This window comes from Heterodontus francisci, chromosome 36 (assembly GCF_036365525.1).
Source record: "Heterodontus francisci isolate sHetFra1 chromosome 36, sHetFra1.hap1, whole genome shotgun sequence".
NCBI lineage: Eukaryota > Metazoa > Chordata > Chondrichthyes > Heterodontiformes > Heterodontidae > Heterodontus > Heterodontus francisci.
Window position 1 is genome coordinate 5629896 of NC_090406.1, and position 22776 is coordinate 5652671.

The window sequence follows — 22776 nt, forward strand, 5'->3', positions numbered from 1 at the left end:
AGTGAGGGGGTGTAGTACAGTGAGGGGGTGTAGTACAGTGAGGGGGTGTAGTACAGTGAGGGGGTGCAGTACAGTGAGGGGGTGCAGTACAGTGAGGGGGTGTAGTACAGTGAGGGGCTGCAGTACAGTGAGGGGGTGCAGTACAGTGAGGGGGTGCAGTACAGTGAGGGGGTGTAGTACAGTGAGGGGGTGCAGTACAGTGAGGGGGTGTAGTACAGTGAGGGGCTGCAGTACAGTGAGGGGCTGCAGTACAGTGAGGGGGTGTAGTACAGTGAAGGGGTGTAGTACAGTGAGGGGCTGCAGTACAGTGAGGGGGTGTAGTACAGTGAGGGGGCTGCAGTACAGTGAGGGGGTGCAGTACAGTGAGGGGGTGTAGTACAGTGAGGGGGTGTAGTACAGTGAGGGGGTGCAGTACAGTGAGGGGGTGCAGTACAGTGAGGGGGTGCATTACAGTGAGGGGGTGTAGTACAGTGAGGGGGTGTAGTACAGTGAGGGGGTGCAGTACAGTGAGGGGGTGTAGTACAGTGTGGGGGTGCAGTACAGTGAGGGGGTGTAGTACAGTGAGGGGGTGCAGTACAGTGAGGGGGTGCAGTACAGTGAGGGGGTGTAGTACAGTATGGGGCTGCTGTACAGTGAGGGGGTGCAGTACAGTGAGGGGGTGTAGTACAGTGAGGGGGTGTAGTACAGTGAGGGGGTGCAGTACAGTGAGGGGGTGTAGTACAGTGAGGGGGTGTAGTACAGTGAGGGGGTGCAGTACAGTGAGGGGGTGTAGTACAGTGAGGGGGTGTAGTACAGTGAGGGGGTGTAGTACAGTGAGGGGGTGCAGTACAGTGAGGGGGTGCAGTACAGTGAGGGGGTGCAGTACAGTGAGGGGCTGCAGTACAGTGAGGGGGTGTAGTACAGTGAGGGGGTGTAGTACAGTGAGGGGGTGTAGCACAGTGAGGGGGTGCAGTACAGTGAGGGGGTGTAGTGCAGTGAGGGGGTGTAGTACAGTGAGGGGGTGTAGTACAGTGAGGGGGTGCAGTACAGTGAGGGGGTGTAGTACAGTGAGGGGGTGCAGTACAGTGAGGGGGTGCAGTACAGTGAGGGGGTGCAGTACAGTGAGGGGGTGTAGTACAGTGAGAGGGTGTAGTACAGTGAGGGGGTGTAGTACAGTGAGGGGCTGCAGTACAGTGAGGGGGTGTAGTACAGTGAGGGGGTGCAGTACAGTGAGGAGGTGTAGTACAGTGAGGGGGTGCAGTACAGTGAGGGGGTGTAGTACAGTGAGGGGGTGTAGTACAGTGAGGGCGTGTAGTACAGTGAGGGGGTGCAGTACAGTGAGGGGGTGTAGTACAGTGAGGGGCTGCAGTACAGTGAGGGGGTGTAGTACAGTGAGGGGGTGTAGTACAGTGAGGGGGTGTAGTACAGTGAGGGGGTGTAGTACAGTGAGGGGGTGCAGTACAGTGAGGGGGTGCAGTACAGTGAGGGGGTGTAGTACAGTGAGGGGCTGCAGTACAGTGAGGGGGTGCAGTACAGTGAGGGGGTGCAGTACAGTGAGGGGGTGTAGTACAGTGAGGGGGTGCAGTACAGTGAGGGGGTGTAGTACAGTGAGGGGCTGCAGTACAGTGAGGGGCTGCAGTACAGTGAGGGGCTGCAGTACAGTGAGGGGGTGTAGTACAGTGAAGGGGTGTAGTACAGTGAGGGGCTGCAGTACAGTGAGGGGGTGTAGTACAGTGAGGGGGCTGCAGTACAGTGAGGGGGTGCAGTACAGTGAGGGGGTGTAGTACAGTGAAGGGGTGTAGTACAGTGAGGGGGTGTAGTACAGTGAGGGGGTGCAGTACAGTGAGGGGGTGCAGTACAGTGAGGGGGTGCATTACAGTGAGGGGGTGTAGTACAGTGAGGGGGTGTAGTACAGTGAGGGGGTGCAGTACAGTGAGGGGGTGTAGTACAGTGTGGGGGTGCAGTACAGTGAGGGGGTGTAGTACAGTGAGGGGGTGCAGTACAGTGAGGGGGTGCAGTACAGTGAGGGGGTGTAGTACAGTATGGGGCTGCTGTACAGTGAGGGGGTGCAGTACAGTGAGGGGGTGTAGTACAGTGAGGGGGTGTAGTACAGTGAGGGGGTGCAGTACAGTGAGGGGGTGTAGTACAGTGAGGGGGTGTAGTACAGTGAGGGGGTGCAGTACAGTGAGGGGGTGTAGTACAGTGAGGGGGTGTAGTACAGTGAGGGGGTGCAGTACAGTGAGGGGGTGCAGTACAGTGAGGGGGTGCAGTACAGTGAGGGGCTGCAGTACAGTGAGGGGCTGCAGTACAGTGAGGGGGTGTAGTACAGTGAGGGGGTGTAGTACAGTGAGGGGGTGTAGCACAGTGAGGGGGTGCAGTACAGTGAGGGGGTGTAGTGCAGTGAGGGGGTGTAGTACAGTGAGGGGGTGTAGTACAGTGAGGGGGTGCAGTACAGTGAGGGGGTGTAGTACAGTGAGGGGGTGCAGTACAGTGAGGGGGTGCAGTACAGTGAGGGGGTGCAGTACAGTGAGGGGGTGTAGTACAGTGAGAGGGTGTAGTACAGTGAGGGGGTGTAGTACAGTGAGGGGCTGCAGTACAGTGAGGGGGTGCAGTACAGTGAGGGGGTGTAGTACAGTGAGGGGGTGTAGTACAGTGAGGGGGTGTAGTACATTGAGGGGGTGTAGTACAGTGAGGGGCTGCAGTACAGTGAGGGGGTGTAGTACATTGAGGGGGTGTAGTACAGTGAGGGGCTGCAGTACAGTGAGGGGGTGCAGTACAGTGAGGGGGTGTAGTACAGTGAGGGGGTGTAGTACAGTGAGGGGGTGCAGTACAGTGAGGGGGTGTAGTACAGTGAGGGGGTGTAGTACAGTGAGGGGGTGTAGTACAGTGAGGGGGTGTAGTACAGTGAGGGGGTGCAGTACAGTGAGGGGGTGTAGTACAGTGAGGGGCTGCAGTACAGTGAAGGGGTGCAGTACAGTGAGGGGGTGCATTACAGTGAGGGGGTGTAGTACAGTGAGGGGGTGTAGTACAGTGAGGGGGTGCAGTACAGTGAGGGGGTGTAGTACATTGAGGGGGTGTAGTACAGTGAGGGGCTGCAGTACAGTGAGGGGGTGCAGTACAGGGAGGGGCTGCAGTACAGTGAGGGGGTGTAGTACAGTGAGGGGCTGCAGTACACTGAGGGGGTGTAGTACAGTGAGGGGGCTGCAGGACAGTGAGGGGGTGCAGTACAGTGAGGGGGTGTAGTACAGTGAAGGGGTGTAGTACAGTGAGGGGCTGCAGTACAGTGAGGGGGTGTAGTACAGTGAGGGGGTGTAGTACAGTGAGGGGGTGTAGTACAGTGAGGGGGCTGCAGTACAGTGAGGGGGTGTAGTACAGTGAGGGGGTGTAGTACAGTGAAGGGGTGTAGTACAGTGAAGGGGTGTAGTACAGTGAGGGGGTGCAGTACAGTGAGGGGGTGCAGTACAGTGAGGGGGTGCATTACAGTGAGGGGGTGTAGTACAGTGAGGGGGTGTAGTACAGTGAGGGGGTGCAGTACAGTGAGGGGGTGTAGTACAGTGTGGGGGTGCAGTACAGTGAGGGGGTGTAGTACAGTGAGGGGGTGTAGTACAGTGAGGGGGTGCAGTACAGTGAGGGGGTGTAGTACAGTATGGGGCTGCTGTACAGTGAGGGGGTGCAGTACAGTGAGGGGGTGTAGTACAGTGAGGGGGTGTAGTACAGTGAGGGGGTGCAGTACAGTGAGGGGGTGTCGTACAGTGAGGGGGTGTAGTACAGTGAGGGGGTGCAGTACAGTGAGGGGGTGCAGTACAGTGAGGGGGTGCAGTACAGTGAGGGGGTGCAGTACAGTGAGGGGGTGTAGTACAGTGAGGGGGTGTAGTACAGTGAGGGGGTGTAGTACAGTGAGGGGGTGTAGTACAGTGAGGGGGTGTAGTACAGTGAGGGGGTGTAGTACATTGATGGGGTGTAGTACAGTGAGGGGCTGCAGTACAGTGAGGGGGTGTAGTACATTGAGGGGGTGTAGTACAGTGAGGGGCTGCAGTACAGTGAGGGGGTGCAGTACAGTGAGGGGGTGTAGTACAGTGAGGGGGTGTAGTACAGTGAGGGGGTGTAGTACAGTGAGGGGGTGCAGTACAGTGAGGGGGTGTAGTACAGTGAGGGGGTGTAGTACAGTGAGGGGCTGCAGTACAGTGAGGGGCTGCAGTACAGTGAGGGGGTGCAGTACAGTGAGGGGGTGCATTACAGTGAGGGGGTGTAGTACAGTGAGGGGGTGCAGTACAGTGAGGGGGTGCAGTACAGTGAGGGGGTGTAGTACATTGAGGGGGTGTTGTACAGTGAGGGGCTGCAGTACAGTGAGGGGCTGCAGTACAGTGAGGGGGTGTAGTACAGTGAGGGGCTGCAGTACAGTGAGGGGGTGTAGTACAGTGAGGGGGCTGCAGTACAGTGAGGGGGTGCAGTACAGTGAGGGGGTGTAGTACAGTGAAGGGGTGTAGTACAGTGAGGGGCTGCAGTACAGTGAGGGGCTGCAGTACAGTGAGGGGGTGTAGTACAGTGAGGGGGCTGCAGTACAGTGAGGGGGTGCAGTACAGTGAGGGGGTGCAGTACAGTGAGGGGGTGCAGTACAGTGAAGGGGTGTAGTACAGTGAGGGGGTGTAGTACAGTGAGGGGGTGCAGTACAGTGAGGGGGTGCATTACAGTGAGGGGGTGTAGTACAGTGAGGGGGTGTAGTACAGTGAGGGTTTGCAGTACAGTGAGGGGGTGTAGTACATTGAGGGGGTGTAGTACAGTGAGGGGGTGTAGTACAGTGAGGGGGTGTAGTACAGTGAGGGGGCTGCAGTACAGTGAGGGGGTGTAGTACAGTGAAGGGGTGTAGTACAGTGAGGGGCTGCAGTACAGTGAGGGGGTGTAGTACAGTGAGGGGGTGTAGTACAGTGAGGGGGCTGCAGTACAGTGAGGGGGTGCAGTACAGTGAGGGGATGTAGTACAGTGAGGGGGTGCAGTACAGTGAGGGGGTGCAGTACAGTGAGGGGGTGCAGTACAGTGAGGGGGTGTAGTACAGTGAGGGGCTGCAGTACAGTGAGGGGGTGTAGTACAGTGAGGGGGTGCAGTACAGTGAGGGGGTGCAGTACAGTGAGGGGGTGTAGTACAGTGAGGGGGTGTAGTACAGTGAGGGGCTGCAGTACAGTGAGGGAGTGTAGTACAGTGAGGGGCTGCAGTACAGTGAGGGGGTGTAGTTCAGTGAGGGGCTGCAGTAAAGTGAGGGGCTGCAGTACAGTGAGGGGGTGCAGTACAGTGAGGGGGTGTAGTTCAGTGAGGGGCTGCCGTACAGTGAGGGGGTGCAGTACTGTGAGGGGGTGTAGTTCAGTGAGGGGCTGCAGTACAGTGAGGGGGTGTAGTACAGTGAGGGGGTGTAGTACAGTGAGGGAGTGTAGTACAGTGAGGGAGTGTAGTCCAGTGAGGGGGTGTAGTCCAGTGAGGGGGTGTAGTACAGTGAGGGGGTGTAGTACAGTGAGGGAGTGTAGTACAGTGAGGGTGTGTAGTACAGTGAGGGGGTGTAGTACAGTGAGGGGGTGTAGTACAGTGAGGGGGTGCAGTACAGTGAGGGGGTGCAGTACAGTGAGGGGGTGTAGTACAGTGAGGGGCTGCAGTACAGTGAGGGAGTGTAGTACAGTGAGGGGCTGCAGTACAGTGAGGGGGTGTAGTTCAGTGAGGGGCTGCAGTACAGTGAGGGGCTGCAGTACAGTGAGGGGGTGCAGTACAGTGAGGGTGTGTAGTTCAGTGAGGGGCTGCCGTACAGTGAGGGGGTGCAGTACAGTGAGGGGGTGTAGTTCAGTGAGGGGCTGCAGTACAGTGAGGGGGTGTAGTACAGTGAGGGGGTGTCGTACAGTGAGGGAGTGTAGTACAGTGAGGGAGTGTAGTCCAGTGAGGGGGTGTAGTACAGTGAGGGGGTGTAGTACAGTGAGGGGGTGTAGTACAGTGAGGGAGTGTAGTACAGTGAGGGAGTGTAGTACAGTGAGGGAGTGTAGTACAGTGAGGGGGTGTAGTACAGTGAGGGGGTGTAGTACAGTGAGGGGGTGTAGTACAGTGAGGGGGTGTAGTTCAGTGAGGGGCTGCAGTACAGTGAGGGGGTGTAGTTCAGTGAGGGGGTGTAGTTCAGTGAGGGGCTGCAGTACAGTGAGGGGGTGTAGTACAGTGAGGGGGTGTAGTACAGTGAGGGAGTCTAGTACAGTGAGGGGGTGTAGTTCAGTGAGGGGGTGCAGTACAGTGAGGGGGTGTTGTACAGTGAGGGGGTGTAGTACAGTGAGGGAGTGTAGTACAGTGAGGGGCTGCAGTACAGTCAGGGGGTGTAGTTCAGTGAGGGGCTGCAGTACAGTGAGGGGGTGTAGTACAGTGAGGGGGTGTAGTACAGTGAGGGGGTGTAGTACAGTGAGGGAGTCTAGTACAGTGAGGGGGTGTAGTACAGTGAGGGGGTGTAGTACAGTGAGGGAGTCTAGTACAGTGAGGGGGTGTAGTACAGTGAGGGAGTGTAGTACAGTGAGGGGGTGTAGTCCAGTGAGGGAGTGTAGTACAGTGAGGGGGTGTAGTTCAGTGAGGGGGTGCAGTACAGTGAGGGGGTGTAGTACAGTGAGGGGGTGTAGTACAGTGAGGGGGTGTTGTTCAGTGAGGGGGTGCAGTACAGTGAGGGGGTGCAGTACAGTGAGGGGGTGCAGTACAGTGAGGGGGTGTAGTTCAGTGAGGGGGTGTAGTACAGTGAGGGGGTGTAGTACAGTGAGGGGGTGTAGTACAGTGAGGGTTTTGTAGTACAGTGAGGGGGTGTAGTACAGTGAGGGGGTGTAGTACAGTGAGGGGGTGTAGTTCAGTGAGGGAGTGTAGTACAGTGAGGGGGTGTAGTACAGTGAGGGAGTGTAGTACAGTGAGGGGGTGTAGTACAGTGAGGGGGTGTAGTACAGTGAGGGGGTGTAGTACAGTGAGGGGCTGCAGTACAGTGAGGGGGTGTAGTACAGTGAGGGAGTGTAGTTCAGTGAGGGGGTGTAGTACAGTGAGGGGGTGCAGTTCAGTGAGGGGGTGTAGTACAGTGAGGGAGTGTAGTACAGTGAGGGGGTGTAGTACAGTGAGGGAGTGTAGTTCAGTGAGGGGGTGTAGTACAGTGAGGGGGTGTAGTACAGTGAGGGAGTGTAGTACAGTGAGGGGGTGTAGTACAGTGAGGGAGTGTAGTACAGTGAGGGAGTGTAGTACAGTGAGGGGGTGTAGTACAGTGAGGGGCTGCAGTACAGTGAGGGGGTGTAGTACAGTGAGGGAGTGTAGTTCAGTGAGGGGGTGTAGTACAGTGAGGGGCTGCAGTACAGTGAGGGGGTGTAGTACAGTGAGGGAGTGTAGTTCAGTGAGGGGGTGTAGTACAGTGAGGGGGTGTAGTACAGTGAGGGAGTGTAGTACAGTGAGGGGGTGTAGTACAGTGAGGGAGTGTAGTACAGTGAGGGGGTGTAGTACAGTGAGGGGCTGCAGTACAGTGAGGGGGTGTAGTACAGTGAGGGAGTGTAGTTCAGTGAGGGGGTGTAGTACAGTGAGGGGCTGCAGTACAGTGAGGGGGTGTAGTTCAGTGAGGGGGTGTAGTTCAGTGAGGGGGTGTAGTACAGTGAGGGGCTGCAGTACAGTGAGGGAGTGTAGTTCAGTGAGGGGGTGTAGTACAGTATGGGGCTGCAGTACAGTGAGGGGCTGCAGTACAGTGAGGGAGTGTAGTTCAGTGAGGGGGTCCAGTACAGTGTGGGGGTGTAGTTCAGTGAGGGGCTGCAGTACAGTGAGGGGGTGTAGTACAGTGAGGGGCTGCAGTACAGTGAGGGGGTGTAGTACAGTGAGGGGGTGTAGCACAGTGTGGGGGTGCAGTACAGTGTGGGGGTGCAGTACAGTGAGGGGGTGTAGTACAGTGAGGGGGTGTAGTACAGTGAGGGGGTGTAGCACAGTATGGGGCTGCAGTACAGTGTGGGGGTGTAGTTCAGTGTGGGGGTGTAGTTCAGTGAGGGGGTGCAGTACAGTGAGGGGGTGTAGTACAGTGTGGGGGTGCAGTACAGTGAGGGGGTGCAGTACAGTGAGGGGGTGTAGCACAGTGAGGGGGTGTAGCACAGTATGGGGCTGCAGTACAGTGTGGGGGTGTAGTTCAGTGTGGGGGTGTAGTTCAGTGAGGGGGTGCAGTACAGTGAGGGGGTGTAGTACAGTGAGGGGGTGTAGTACAGTGAGGGGGTGTAGCACAGTATGGGGCTGCAGTACAGTGTGGGGGTGTAGTTCAGTGTGGGGGTGTAGTTCAGTGAGGGGGTGCAGTACAGTGAGGGGGTGTAGTACAGTGTGGGGGTGCAGTACAGTGAGGGGGTGCAGTACAGTGAGGGGGTGTAGCACAGTATGGGGCTGCAGTACAGTGAGGGTGTACAGCCTATGGGGAACACTCTCCTTTGTTTTTCTGCCTTCGTATGATACCCTGGTCCAGGGTTAATCTGTAGCACTCCGTAGCAGCGTCTCATTACGTCTCTGCTCTCTTATCATTCTTCTGCAGCCACGGCTCATGGCTAAGAAAGCACATGCATTGTCTCCCCAGCACGTCAACATCACGGATACACATTCATATTCACGTATCCCTGTCACGGATCACACGTACAGCAACAACAACAACAACAACAACAAAAACTTACATTTATATTGCATCTATAATGTAGTAAACCAGCCCAAGGTGCTTCACAGCACTGAGGCACATAAGGAGATATTAGGACAGATGACCAAAAGCTTGGTCAAAGAAATAGGTTTTGAGGAACGTCTTAAAGGAGGGAAAAGAGGTGGAGAGATGGAGAGGTTTATGGTGGGAATGTCTATGCTGAGGGCCCAGACAGCTGAAGGCACGTCCGCCAATGGTAAAGTGATGAAAATCACAAATGCACAAGACTGGTCAAGTGCAGAGATCTCCGAGGGCTGTGGGGCTGAAGGATATTCTTCTTCTTAGGCAGTCCCTCGGGAACGAGGATGAGTTTCTCCACTCCAGGGTTGTGGGTCCTCAGGTGACTGAATAGTCCAACTCTAGATCCACACACTCTGCCACAGGTGGGGCAGGTGGTGTTTGATGAGACGAGTGAATGGGACGCTTGAATTTCCAAACACTCCTTTTACTGTTTGCGTTTGGTCGCTGCCTGGTCATGTCGGCGTTGTTCGAACTGGCTGGCACCTTCGCAGATGCTTTTTCTCCATTTAGGGCGGTCTCGGGCAAGAGATCTCCACGAATCAGTGGAGATGTCACATTTTTTCAGGGAGGCTTTAAGGATATCCTTGTAGTGTTTCCTCTGCCCTCCTGGTAGCCTCTTTCTGTGACAGAGCTTGGAGTAGAAAGCTTGTTTGGGGAGTCTTGTGTCAGGCATGTGGATGATGTGACCTGCCCAGCGTAACTGACCAGCCATGATCAGTGTCCCAATACTGGGAATGTTGGCCTGAGAGAGGACATTGATATGTCTGCAAGATGCTGCAAATCCAATGGCAGGACCAGCACTCCAATATCAGTGTCCTCTCTTAGGAGGAATTACAGAGATGGGGCTGGAGGGGGAGGGCGAAGACATGGAGAGATGTGAAAACAAGGATGAGAATTTTCAATTTAATTTTAAAATTTTAATGCCAAGGCCTTAACTGGGAGCCAATGTAGGTCAGGGGGCACAGGGGTGATGGGTGAATGGGACTTGGTTGTGTTAGGACACAGTCAGCAGAGTTTTGGGTAACCTCATGTTTACGGAGGGTAGAATGTGGGAGGCCAGCCAGGAGTGCGCTGGAATAGTCAAGTCAAGGAATGGATGAGGGTTTCAGCAGTAGATGAGCTGAGGCGGGGTGAAGTTGTGCGATGTTACAGAGGTGGAAAGAGGTGGTCTTAGTGATGTATGGCTATGTGGTCTGAAGCGCACAGACTGAAATCAACACTCAATCCCACACCACACATAACACACACACCGACTCTGTCAACGAGAAACCCAACCCAAGGCCTCTTCCCCCACTCTGTCCCCTTATAGAATTACATAAGATTTACAGCCACAGAAGGGGGTCAGTCAGCCCATCGAATCCATGGGAGGGAGAGCAGAGGAAGACAGGAGGGAGTGGCGGTGGGAGCTGGTGAAGGGGTGCATAGGAGGGGAGGAGGGGAAATTAGGAAGTGGACCAGGGTGGGAGGACTAGGCACGGAGCAGGGAGGGGGAAAAGCAGGGAGGGAGCCAATCAAGCAGCAGGGAGGGGGTTTTGGGGGTGATGCACATGTCAGTGGCCAGAAATGCAAATATTCAACCAAATTTAACACCACATCATTTGAAGCATTCCAGATCACAACAACTCACTGCATTAAAAAAAATTCTCATCTACCCCTCTGGCTTTTTACAGCAATTATCTTAAATCTGTTTGTGGATTACTTACCCTCCTGCCAGTGGAATCAATTTCTTCCTATATACGCCATCAAAACTCTTCAAATATCTACCAAATAATCCCCCCTCCCCACGCCTCTCCCTCTTCTCTTCGTCCATATACACAGAAACTTGCTTGTGGTAAAACATCCCAAGGCTTTTCCTAGAAGCATAAATCAGATGAAATTTGACACCAAGCCACATAAGGAGATATTATGACAAGAGGTAGGTTTTAGAAGAGTCTTAAAAAGAGATGAGCGTGGTGGAGATGTTTGGGAGTGAATTCCAGATATTAGGGCCTAGGCAGCTGAAGGTGCAGCCACCAATGGTGGAACGATTAAAATTAGTGATGGGCAAGAGACCAGAATTAGATAATGCAGCTATCTCCATGGGTTAAAATATCAGTCCATTGCCACTTTGATGCTTGCTCTGTGGTGGCTGATCTCAGCTGGGCTGGTGATAAATGTCCCAGGGTTGAGGTGGGGTAAGATCCTGGCAATGTCAGGCAAAGATTGGATCAGTCTTGGCTGTGGTGGTGTTCCTCATTGTCGAATATCTCACTTGGTTGCAGAACTGGAGAACTACGGAGGACCCAATACCCGAACAAGAGTTAGCAGAGAAGGGAAGCAAACTAGAGACAAGAGCAGGGGAAAGAAAATCAAATTTAGATTTCATTCTTTATCTTTTTAGCTATTCTTAAAAATTTGAAGCTGATTTCCACCTTAGCTTGAACTGGTGGCTCAGTACAGTCACGCATCCTCTGCCAGCCATGGCTCAGTGAGTAGCACTGTTATCACAAAGTCAGAAGGTTTTGGGTTCAAGTCCCACTCCAGAGATTTTAGCACATAATCTAGCCTGACACTCCTGGTACAATACTAAGGGAGTACTGCACTATGAGGTGTTGTATTTTGGATGAGATGTTAAGCCAAGACCTGCCTGCTCTCTCACATGGATGTAAAAGATCCCGTGGCCACTATCTTGAAGAAGAGTTGGGGCATTCTCCCTGGTGTCCTGGCCAATATTTATCTCTCAACCAACATCACGAAAGTATATTATCTGGTCATTATCACTTTGCTGTTTGTGGGAGCTTGCTGTGCACAAATATGGCTGCTGTGTTTCCTACATTACAACAATAACTACACTTAATTGGCTGTAAAGGGCTTTGGGATGTCCTAAGGTTGTGAAGTACAAGACCTTCTTTATCTCCTTATTTCGGACAGGAACTGATCTCTCTATACTGTTAGAGAGAGACACAGCAAGTTCAGTTGATGCTGGACGAGGATGGCACTGCCCAAGGTCCCACTCCCTCCTCACATCACTAAACGTACAAAAACACACATTCTTTTTCCCATGCCAACTGCACAGGAGTCTGTGGCACCTCGTGTTACCAAAACCTTATGCCATGCAGTTTTTGGTCATGTTACACAGTGCTGCCCCATTAGGTAGATGAGAAAGATGTGCAAGGGGCACTGAGAAGCTGCCTTGTTGGCATTCAATATCCAACCAGGTCTTTGTTACCTAGAGCATTGACTTCAAATCTCAGTACAGCCAACCTTTGGACTTTCTGCTAGCCCGAATTCCAGTCTGTGTCCTTTGCCCCACCATTGGTGGGACAGTCTATAGCAATCACGTCCACACATTCTGGAACTTTCTCCCTCAGCCTATCCCACCACCATCACCACAACAACTCTACCCCCTCCCCACCTTGCTACCCCTCTCGCAACATAAAGAACAGGGGAGTAGAATTAATTGATTAGCTCTTTCAAAGAGCTGGCACAGGCATAGAAACATAGAAAAATAGGAGCAGGAGTAGGCCATTCGGCCCTTCGGGTCTGCTCCACCATTCAAAAAAGATAATGGATGATTGTCTAATTCAGTACCCTGTTCCCGCTTTCTCCCCATATCCCTTGATCCCTTTGGCATTAAGAAATATATCTATCTCCTTCTTGAATATATTTAATGACTTGGCCTCCATTGCCTTCTGCGGTAGAGAATTCCACAGATTCACCACCCTCTGAGCGAAGAAATTTCTCCTCATCTCGGTTCTAAATGACATATCCCATATCCTGAGACTGTGACCCCTGGTCCTGGACTCCCCAGCCATCAGAAACATCCTCCCTGCACCTAGCCTGTCTAGTCCTGTTAGAATTTTATAGGTTTCGATGAGATCCCCTCTCATTCTTCTAAATTCTAGTGAATATAGGCCTAGTCGACCCAATCTCTCCTCATACGTCAATCCTGCCATCCCAGGAATCAACCTAGTAAATCTTCTTTGCACTCCCTCCAAGGCAAGAACATCCTTCCTCAGATAAGGAGACCAAAACTGCACACAATACTCCAGATGTGGTCTCACCAAGGCCCTGTACAACTGCAGTAAGACATCCTTGCTCCTGTACTCAAATCCTCTTTCAATGAAGGCCAACATACCATTCACCTTCCTAACTGCTTACTGCACCTGAATGCTTTCATGATGGGTTGAATTGGCCTCCTTCTGTGCTCTAAGATTCGATGAAAACCACCTCAAACGCCACCTCTTTCACTTCCTCAATCTCTTCTCCAGATCCCTGGTCAGGTGCAATCGCGCTTTGCGAAGGACCTTTGGGATCTTTCTTGACTGTAAAAGCATGTTCGAAGTGTGAGCTATCATAGGGATGAGCCCCAGTATCTGAAGCCGCTTTTACTGTTCCCCAATATGTCGATTTAATTCTTGCAGTCAGTTTGCAACAATTTTCTCCCAACTCTCCTTTACTGACTCTGGCTGAGGAACACGTTCCATGACACTGGTCACTTCTCCTACCTCACCCGAGTGGTCACTCTACCTGCTTGAGCCCAGACAGTGCATGTCGAGTGGATATTGGACTATCGGGGGCATCACAAGCTGAGCTAGAACCTGTTTGAGCCCAGCGTTGAATACAAACCACTGGAGAGCAGGAACCTGAGTTTATTGGCCAATGTGGCAGCACACTGGCTGACAGCAGGAAAAACTCTGCACATGCCAAGGATGTGACATAGAAACTCCCCCTCCCCCCTCTGATCCGTGCAGTCTAGGAGTTGCCAACTCTGGTGGGACACATTCCTGGAGGTTTCATATATGACCTCCTGCCTCTGACCACCTATCCCCAGAGTCCTGCCATTGGTCACCCGCCCTGTCTGTCCCCATGGCACCCAGCCTTCCCACAGCCAATCAGAAGGCAAACAAACTCTTTATGACCTGATTGGGTAAATCTCGACTGTCAAACAGCCTTTATTCCACCCCCCGTGTATATTCTTGTATCTAATTAATAAAAATGTTCAATGAGAACTTCTCTTAAATAACACACAATGTGTTTGAATGCCTCCTATGATTTTATTTCTCCCAGGTCTTGCTAGCAGCAGTGACCTGGAGATTAATCTCTAAAAATCCTGGCGACTCCAGGGCAATCCTGGAGGGTTGGTAACTCCCAGTGCATTCAGTTCACCCAGGGGATGGACTGTAGTTTTTTTTTAATTTTGCGAAGTCCCTTCCCAATTGGTGGAGGCAGAGGCTCCTCCTCCTGTCCAGCCATTGGCTGATGTGTCTGATCTCAGCAGTATCTTATCAGTTTCATATGTAAACTGAATGTGAAAAGACTGTAGTAGGAGGAGGAGTTTTCAACAAGGAGAGAAAAAAAGTTGCATTTAGAGGAACATTTACATCATCCTCTTTCAGAACCTCAAGACACCCCGAAGAACTTTGGAATTGTAGCCACTGCTGCGAGCCAAGACTGCGCACAGCAAGATCCCACAAACAGCCTCGCGATAAATGAGTAGATTAACACGATCTGGAGAATAGTTCTGTGGGTGTTTTTTTTTTCACCCCCCCACCCCCACCACACCACCCGACCACCCGCTCTCTTTTAAGAAAAATGAAGGTGGGAAAGATCAGAGGGTTCCGCCTGGTCCCGGACAGAGTTGAGGATTCAGTCTATAGCCGGGGCCAGTTGGTGTCCGGGCGAGTGATCCTGGATCTCCGGGCAGCCGTTCATGTCCGGTCGTTGCAGATCTGCGCGAAGGGAATGGCAGCGGTTCACTGGCTGGAGAGCAGGAGTATCGGGATGAACACGGTCTATTCCGATTACAGCTCGTATGAAACCTACTTCAGGAAGAGACAACATGCGATCCGAGGTGAGTCCGGTATCAGTGTCTCCCTTTAAAGTGTGTGTATATATATGTGTGTGTGTGTGTGAGAGAGACTCCTTGTGAGCGACTGGCTGTGGCAGCACATACTTTGAATATTCATGTAGACATGGGAGAAGAGCTGGGGAGATCTGGCTTCAAGTCTATTTGTGGGATCTTGCTGTGTGTAAAGTGCTCAATTTGGCTGCAGTGCAGACAGCAGAGCAACTGTTGGAAACTCCTTGAAATTGTTAACTGCTGTTTAGTAAAAAAAAACCTGAGACGATTTTATAGTGAATTATCACAGCTTTTGCTCTAAAATTGTCACCTATTTTGATAAGTCGCTCTTAAAAGAATCCTTAATCCCAGCTGTTTGTGTTAAAGGGTCTGTGATCCGTCTCACACTCACACCTTGCTCCTGGCCCTTCCTTTACCAACAGCTCAAGCATACTCTCGAGAGTGAACACATCCACACCCAACCCAATATCCACATTGGTGCACACACAGACTCTCACATACACTTAATTATATACGTGCACTCAAACACTTGCACATTTTCCACTCTGTGGTGCAGGATTCCCTGACACACTCCTTAACCAGTGGCAATATAGAGAAAGCTTGAAGATTATGACTGTCATTTAGTTTTTCACCTTACACTCCATTGCTGCGATACAGACAGGCACCTCCCTTTAAAACTCAAACCTGTTCACACCAAGTATCTGAACAGTGCGGAGAAATTCCTTCACCCAGGCCCCCAGGACTTCACTCGGACTGAATTCTTGACCAGAGAGTGCTGCAGTTTCGCGAGCTCGGTACCCCTGCTCAGTGAGCTGATTTTTCCCCCTCCCAAAATATACTTTATTCATAAAAATCTGTATAAAAAAAAAATTACAAAACAGTTCCGAGTTGACATTCCAGAAAGTGCAAAAGAAATCAGTTTCCTTTGATACAGAACGTGAGTTTCCTCACAACTCTTTCCATTCCATTTTATATGCAATGTACATTTGCATTACACAGCAAAAACATATTTTGGTGCATACAGCCCAAGGGGTTTTACACGGGTTCCAGCCTCTCGGTATACTATGGTGGGAGGGCCTTACACAGTGGTCTTTCCCCATTGAGCTTTGCAACGGCTGCCCCAAGCTTTAGTGCGTTCCTCAGCACCTAGTCCTGGACCTTGGAATGTGCCAGTCTGCAACACTCGGTCCTGGAGATCTCTTTGCACTGGAAGATCAGCAAATTTTGGGCAGACCAAAGAGTGTCTTTCATCGAATTGATTTAGTTTCAGTGATAGAAGTGAGATGCCTTGTCTCTAAATATCCTGGGGCATCTACTTTAGAAGGATCAGACCCATTCACAGTGGCACTGGCTCATTCTGGGCAGTGTCATTATTGTTCAAAAAGGAAGGTTATGCAGCACCATTGTGGCTCAGTAGGTAGACCTGTCTTGCCTCCTGAGTCTGAAAGTTGTAGGTTTTGGCCCCATTCCAGAGACTTAAGCACAAAATCTAATCTGATGCTCCCAGTGCTGTACTATTGTGCAGGGCCTTTTCTCAGCCCTGTCTGCCCTCATAGATGGACATAAAAGATCCCATGGCACTATTTGGAAGAAGAGCGGGGAGGGGAGTTCTCCCCTGGACAACATTTATTCCACAAACAACATCACTAGAAAACATTATCTGGTCATTTATCTCATTGCTGTTTGTGGGATCTTGCTGTGCGCAAATTGGCCGCTACGTTTCCTACATTACAACAGTGACAACACATTACAATGTTGCAACACTTCATAAAAGTACTTCCCTGGTTGTAAAGCACTTTGGGATCTTCTGAGGTTGTGAAAGGTGCTATAGACATACAAGACTTTCTTTCCTTCAATAAACTTGATGATGAAGCTGTCGGATTGTCATAAAAACCCAACTGGTTCACTAAGTTCCTTAATGGAAGGAAACCTGTCGTCCCTGCCCAGTCAGGGTCTGTATGACTCTAGTCCCACAACAATATGGTTGATCCTTAACTGTCCTCTGAAGTGGTCCTAGAAAACAATGAGTTGTACCAAATCTACTGCCCAGCAGTTCAAGAAGGTGGCTCACCATCACCTTTTCAGGGCAACAAAGGGAAGAGCAATAAATGCCAGCCTTGCCAGTGATGCCCACATCCCGAAAATTCATTTTAAATTATATCTCCTCCCTAAACGTTTTCACTTCTATCTCCTCATTAATCCCCATCTCCTTAACCAAGCACCTTCCTTTGGCTCAGTATCCAATTAAATTTTTAAATTTTTATTCCTTATGCCTCCTTGTACTGCTTTCCTATCTTAAACCTTCTCTACTGTTGAGGACATTTTGTGACCAAATACTTTACAAAGCCTCTAAGGGTAGATTTTGGCATTGGGGGAGCACATTGAGCATGTCGGACCGGGAAAATTTTGTGCCCTCCGCCTGACCTCCATCTTCAAACTCGCAGAGTGCAATCCTAGTGCACGATTCTCCTCACTGGAAGCACCGATTAGTCAAATCGACTCACTCTGATTTTTGACACAAGTTGCCAACTCTGGTTGGCTGTTACTCCTGAAGGTTTCATTGCATGACCTCCCACATCCAATCCCGTGCCCCCACACTCCTGCCATTGGCCACCCAGAATGGCGCACCATCTTCACTACAACCAATTGGAAAGCAAAGTCTCCGTTACCCGATTGGTTGGTTCTTGACAGTCAGTTAAACAGCATTTGTCCCCATCGCCAATATTTTTACAACTAATAAATGGAAAATAAACACTTTTTTTAATGTCCCCTGTGATTGTTCCCCCTGGAGCTACCCACTGCAGCATCCTGGAGATTAATCTTTATATCCTGGAGACTCCAGGTGAATCCAGGAGGATTTGCAACCCCTAGGTTCACCTCCTCATCCTCAGCCTGCTCGCTCAACATCAGGTTATTTCTGGAATGGGTTACATGAAATACAGAAATGATGCGTTGCTGCTGCTTTTGCACTATAGTGTCTGCATTCTGTGTCTGTGTGTTTATCTGCCCCTGACCGCCTGGGGTGAGGAAGGGAGTCGGCCGAGGCTCCTGATTACACTCCTGTGCCCTCTGCTGGATAGTACTTGGAGATTGATTGAAATTTGAACACAGAAAGAGGGCCATTGACAGCGACTGATCATATGGCCTGGTCATGAGAACGCATCAGTATCTGCCTTGTTCTGGGATTTTCGTGGTAAATTTACATCTGCGACAGTAAAATTTTTGAAATAGATCAAGACAAATCACACTGTAGCTCAGGTAATTTCTCACCAAACATCAAAGTTGAGTTAGCTTTTGGCTCAGGAAGGCTTTAAAGGAAGAACTTGCATTTATATAGCACTTTTCATAACCTCGGGATAACCTGTAGCACTTTACAGCCAATAAAGTTTCTTTTGAAGTGTAGTCTCTGTTGTAATGTAGAGAAATAGTAGTGGACAAATTGTGCAGGACAGTGGGGAAAACCGGTCTGCTATCTTCAAAATAGTGGTCGTAGGATCGCCTAAGTCTACCTGAGAGAGCAGACAGGACCTCGGTTTAACGTCTCATCCAAAAGACAGCACCTCCAACAATGCAACACTCCGTCGGTACTGCTGTCGCATGTCAAAAGTTGATGCAATTGGCATAATATCTCATCTGAAAGGTGGGCATGGCGATGTTCCCTTAAAAGGGGCAGTATCTTTACGGCAAAGAGCATTGGACAAGCTGTGTATATTTGGTTGATTGAGCGGAAGCAATCAGTGTCACAACAATGTGCTGATGTGACACAATGCAGTAGTTTTTTTCTCATTTGAAAAAAAGTTGATTTTTCATGAAGATGTAGTGCAGAGATCGATACCATGATCCTGCACCTTAGCACTGACATGAAGGTCACTCACTTGCTGCTCCCTCGTTAGTATGTTGCAATGGCTTCAGATGAAACGTGGCAAGGCCAGGGAGCAAACCCTGTTTGCACTGTGAGGTTAAAGCCCCTTGAGTTCAGACACACAGACACAGCAGACAGTAAGCTTGGCTGTTATTCTGTTAGTGTCAGCCTGCTGCTCCTTTCCTTTCCCACTGAGGGTCCCTAAAGACTGGCAGCTCAAGCCCCACACTTGGTGGACAGAAAGCTTGGTCTGCATGTGGCAGTAAAGATTGAAGCTGAGAAGCATCATGTGAGGAAGTTTGTTAGGTTAATTAAGGTGTCATCTGTGGCAGAGTGGGTAGCTCTTTCATCTCTGAGGTAGAAGGTTGTGGGTTCAAGTCCCAGTCCAGAGACTTGAATACAAAATCCAGGCTTGTACTAGGCAGAAGGACTATCTTTTGGATGAAGCATTAAACTGAGGCCCTATCCACCCTCTTGGGTGGACGTTAAGAGATCCCCTGGCCACTATTTTAGAGAAGAAAAGTTCTCCCCAGGGTCATGGGCCAATATTTATCCCTCAACCAACATCAATAAAACAGAGAAGCCTGCCTGGCTGTTCGTGGGAGCTTGCTGTGCACAAATTGGCTGCAGCATTTCCTACATTACAATAGTGACTACAGATTAAAACTAGTTCGTTGGCTATAAAGTGCTTTTAGGCATCATGAGGTTGTGAAAGGCGCTATAGAAATGCAAGGTCTTTCTTTAGCAAATACCAGTCCCTGAGCTGCTGATCTTATTTGCCAACAACAGCGGCTTGTGTCCTTGGTTATCTCAGGCACTAAAAAACTTGCAATTCTAGAGTGCTTTTCTGATGTATAATCATTCTTGTAGGAAATGCAGCAGCCAATTTGTACACAGCAAGCTCCCACAAATGACCATGAAACAAGTGACCAGTTAATCAGGGTTTTTCTTTATGGCTCTGGGTCCAGCAACAGCTCAAATGTAAAATTCTCACCTGCCATATCGCTCTATGGCCTCACCCCTCGCTATCTCTGTAACCCCACCAACCCCTACAACACTCCGAGATCTCTGTGCCCCTCCGATTTTAATTGCTCCACCATTGGTGGCTGTGTCTTCAGCTGTCTGAGCCCTAAGCTCTGGAATTCCCTCCCTAAACCTCTCCACCTTTAAGAAGTTTCTTAAAACTGACCTTTTTAACCAAATTTTTGCTTATCTGTCCTAACATCTCCTTACGTGGCTTGCTGTCCAAATTTCATCCGATTACACTCCCACGAAGCACCTTAAGGTTGTTTCTGACATTGAAGACATTAAAGCAAAAAAAGAGGGAAATTATGGAGAACTGGGCATGGATGAAATAGGAAGTCCAACTGCCTTTGATGCCAACTGGGGTAAGCTCTGCGTTCCCTTTAAACGTACATTTAAAGAATGGGTTTTCCTTCCGCCATCAGAATATGCAATATTTGCGGGCCGTGACTTTCTTACTGGGTGGTGCCCGAGCAATTCTGATCGAGTTAATTAACGTAATTGAGAAGAATCGACACTATTCAGGGCGGATTGTAACAACTCTTGCAACGCCGGCCTATTTTGATAGCAGTTTCGAAGCAACAAAAAATTATTTTTGAAGAAGAAAAATCTCCAATAATTGTGGTTGGGGGAAAATTTCAGTTTGTAGATCTTATTGAAGAGGTTATGATCCTCCTACATGACATTTTTCTAGCATTTCTGTACAATTTCTGCGCAAGTACAAAGCAGCAAACTACTAGTTTCCCACTTATTGCAAGTTATTAAAAAGTTCAGTTAATCGGACAGTTTCTTTCCCAAAAAATACTTTCATTATTTAGTGTGCGATCAACATCAGGAAAATGGCATTTTGCAACGTGCATTTCATTTTGCACATTTCCTGTTTAAAAATGTCAGCACATTTAACTACTGGTTTAAAATATTTAGATGAATGTGTCAATAAAACGAGCCGACGAATTGGATATATAGATATATTCAATAGGCTTTAATACAATATTCCGGAAGAGAACTGACCAATTGCAGGAGCTCAAAGGCCTGGGCGTTTTTTGAAACAAAATGCCACAGTGGTTGCCAGGGTGACGGTCAATGATTGACAGGCAGGTGAAACCTGGGTATTTCTTTGCCCCCCCCCCCCCCCCCCCCCTCAATTTAAGGTGGGGCTTAATTTTTGATGTCGCGTGGAACCATATTCGGAAGTGATACAGAAAAGCAAACATGATTTTGCGATTCTTTTTATTCTGAAATGCAATGCTTTCCTGGTCTGTTCGCTTCATTCCAGCTGTGACAATGTTTCCTGGGATTCCCAGTCGAATTTTGCACAGTTGTTTGAATGAAAGAAAGAACTTGCGTTTATATAGCGGGGTTGGAGCGTGTTTTACAGCAAATGAAGTACTTTTTGAACTGTGGCCACTGCTGTGCTGTATGAAACACAGCTCCCACTGCTGCTGGCGACGTCCAGGCCGGTCATCCTGGGCGGTGACTTCAACTGCATCATCGATGCGGCTGGACGATCCGGCAGTGACGACAGCAAACTGGACGCTACATCCAGATTCCTAATAGAAACAGTTAAGGATGCCAAACTGCACGACGTCTTCAGCAAACCTGCAGACGGAGCGCAGCGCAGATACACATGGTCAAGATCGGACGGGTCTGCCCGTTCCAGGATTGACTTCCTGTTTGTGTCCCGTGCTGTCACGGTCGGATCCACCGACGTCAAGCCGGTGTTCTTCTCCGACCACTGCCTCTTACTGGCCGACTGTCACTTACAGGACGACCAGCGGGTTGGCAGAGGGACGTGGAAGCTCAATGCGACACTGCTGACCCCAGAGAACGTTGAGGAACTCAAAAGGGATTACAATGGTTGGAGGACCGTGAAACCCCTCTTTGAGTCTCCAGTTCACTGGTGGGAAGCGATTAAGGAGAACATCAAGAGGTTCTTCATCCACAAAGGTGTTCAGAAGGCGAGAGAGAGACAGAGGGAAGTGTCCCGACTCCAGAAAATTATGCAAAATCTACTCCGGTTGCAGTCAATGGGGGTCGAGGTCAAGGAGGACCTCCAAGAGGTGAAGAGCCAGCAGGCCTCGCTCTTTGCCAAGGAGGCCTCCAAGATCATCTTCCGGTCCAGAGTCCGCTCCATCGAGCAGGATGAGACGTGCTCGCGTTACTTCTTCCAAAAGGTACACAGAGAGAGCTCTGTTATCAGCAGCCTGAAGGAAGAAGATGGCTCGGTAACGTCTTCGCAGTCCAACATACTAAGGTTCAGCAAATCCTTTTATGCTGGGCTGTATGACGCGAAGCCCACAGACAGCAGAGCCTCCCAGTCCTTCCTGTCATCTATCACAGAGGTCCTAGATGACAGCAGGAGGGAGAGACTGGACAAGCCGCTAACTCTGGACGAGCTGACAAAGGCCGTCGAGTCTTTCGAGATGAGTAAAACCCCCGGGAGCGACGGCTTACCGGTCGAGTTGTACTCGGCCCTGTGGGACTGGGTCGGCCCAGACCAGCTGGAAGTATACGAGAGTATGCTCCTGGCCGGCAGCATGTCAGAATCCATGAGAAAAGGCATCATCACCCTCATTTACAAGCAGAAGGGGGAGAGGGCAGAAATCAGAAATTGGCGGCCCATCTCACTGCTTAATGTTGATTACAAGATTCTGTCCAAAGTCATAGCCAGTCGAGTCAAGTCTGCTCTGGAGTTGGTGATTCACCCCGATCAGACCTGTACTGTACCCGGCAGGAAGATCTCTGATAGTCTCGCGCTACTCAGGGATACGGTCGCCTACGTACGGGACAGGAGGGTGGACACCTGCCTCATCAGCCTGGACCAGGAGAAGGCTTTTGACAGGATATCGCACACCTACATGATGGACGTGCTTTCCAAAATGGGGTTTGGGGAGGGAATCTGCAATTGGATCCAACTGCTCTACACAAACATCAGTAGCGCAGTGTCAATCAACGGGTGGGAATCTGAAAGTTTCCCGATCAAATCTGGAGTCAGACAGGGCTGTCCTCTGTCCCCGGTCTTGTTTGTTTGCTGTATTGAACCCTTTGCTGAGTCTATTAGGAAGGATGCGAGCATAAGAGGGGTGACAATCCCAGGCAGCAGAGGCACTCAGGTCAAAACCTCCCTGTACATGGATGACGTCGCCGTCTTCTGCTCGGATCCGCTGTCCGTGCGCAGACTGATGAGCATCTGCGACCAGTTCGAACTGGCCTCGGGAGCCAAAGTTAACCACGGCAAGAGCGAGGCCATGTTCTTTGGGAACTGGGCTGACCGATCCTTTGTCCCCTTCACCGTCAGGTCAGATTACCTGAAGGTGCTGGGGATATGGTTCGGAAGGGCCGGGGCGTGCACCAAAA

The 22776-nt window shown here is 50.5% G+C and overlaps 1 protein-coding gene across 1 annotated transcript in view; it reads left to right on the forward strand.

Annotated features, from left to right (window-relative positions):
* The first annotated feature begins 13999 nt into the window (after positions 1–13999).
* The window catches only part of arrdc2 (arrestin domain containing 2), a 42204-nt gene continuing 33427 nt past the window's right edge, over positions 14000–22776 (forward strand). Inside the window, exon 1 of the mRNA XM_068016027.1 lies at positions 14000–14525. Coding sequence (XP_067872128.1) covers positions 14267–14525 — 259 coding nt within the window. The 5' untranslated portion in view covers positions 14000–14266. The remainder of the gene's footprint in view (positions 14526–22776) is intronic.